The following is a 1,224-nucleotide window of genomic DNA, read 5'->3' as shown; positions in this document are numbered from 1 at the left end:
TAAGTATCTCTCCCTCTTTTATTCCTTCACTCATATGTATCCACATCGCCCATCATGTTTTTATTACCCTGTTTGTTTCTACGCACACACACACACAATTCAGTAGCTTACAATAACAATACAATATATAATATCAATAATATGTAATATAAATACAATACAAATAGCAATATATTCATTACTTTATATATTTTTTACATTGCATCAACTTCCATGGGTTCATTTACTGTTTTCTTTATGTAACCCCATGGAATCGTGTCTGTCGTACCAGGGAGAATCATCCGTTTATCGTCATGCCAGCTCAAAGCTAGCTTTTTCTGCTTTATAGTGTGCACTTCATGTTTGTTGCTTTGGATTAAATTTTGGTACTGTATCAAGTTTTTAAATTCAAATAGACACTGTATATAATCATTGAATTGAATTTTTCTCAATGCGGCCCTTTTTACACCTTTAGCTTTCTTTTTCCCAGATTTTTCATTAAAAATTTTATAGGCATATGATTTCGCTCTTAACCCCACAAATTCAGTCATTATTTTACCGTTGCATTCATCATTCATCAACCCCAATACTTTTTTATTCAATAATAACCATTAGTCTTGACCATTAGTCTTTTTGATTCAATAATAACCATATCTTCCTCGAATATCGTGCAGCTATAAAAATTTCGTTTGGCTATCCCAGCTTTTGCACCGTTCCTTCCATCCCATTTTGTTATCAATCTGACATCTCTGTATTTTCTAACATCCTCAATTGTTTTTCCAAAGACGGAATTGTAGAAATTCTAACGGCTTGTAGAAATTTTTCTCAAAATCATTACTAGACATTTTTCGCTTTTCTGTATTTAAGTCAATATACTTTTTCAACCAGGGATTTTGTTCAAATTTTAGAATCCTGTGAATTTTGGATACCTTTAACCCTAAACTTAAATACTTTTTCAAATTTATGTAGTGAATTACATAATTTTTCTTTGGCGATAAGCTGATTATCAATTTTGGTATTTTACATGAGGAATTAGGGGGTACAAAATGCTCTGGAGCCAAAGGTAAATCTCTGTGAAAATCATGCAATTCTGTAGGATATTCCAAATCTACCTCATAAATGTAACCTATTGGTAAATCGTCCGGAATATTTTGTACATTGATATCTTGATCAAGTACCCATTCGAATCCTCCAAAAGGTAAACATTCGCTCATTGCTGCACCATACTGATTATTAATGTCGAAA

The 1,224-nt window shown here is 32.1% G+C and overlaps 1 protein-coding gene across 1 annotated transcript in view; it reads right to left on the bottom strand.

The window, feature by feature from the left end:
• Window positions 1-1,193, bottom strand: part of LOC117181315 (glutamic acid-rich protein-like) — a 5,177-nt gene extending 3,984 nt beyond the window's left edge. Inside the window, exon 1 of the mRNA XM_033373875.1 lies at window positions 1,004-1,193. Coding sequence (XP_033229766.1) covers window positions 1,004-1,193 — 190 coding nt within the window. The remainder of the gene's footprint in view (window positions 1-1,003) is intronic.
• Between the last annotated feature and the right edge of the window lie 31 nt (window positions 1,194-1,224).

Source organism: Belonocnema kinseyi, chromosome 10 (assembly GCF_010883055.1).
Source record: "Belonocnema kinseyi isolate 2016_QV_RU_SX_M_011 chromosome 10, B_treatae_v1, whole genome shotgun sequence".
Lineage (NCBI taxonomy): Eukaryota > Metazoa > Arthropoda > Insecta > Hymenoptera > Cynipidae > Belonocnema > Belonocnema kinseyi.
The sequence above is the reverse complement of the archived record's forward strand: the minus strand, read 5'-3'. Positions and strand labels throughout refer to the sequence as shown.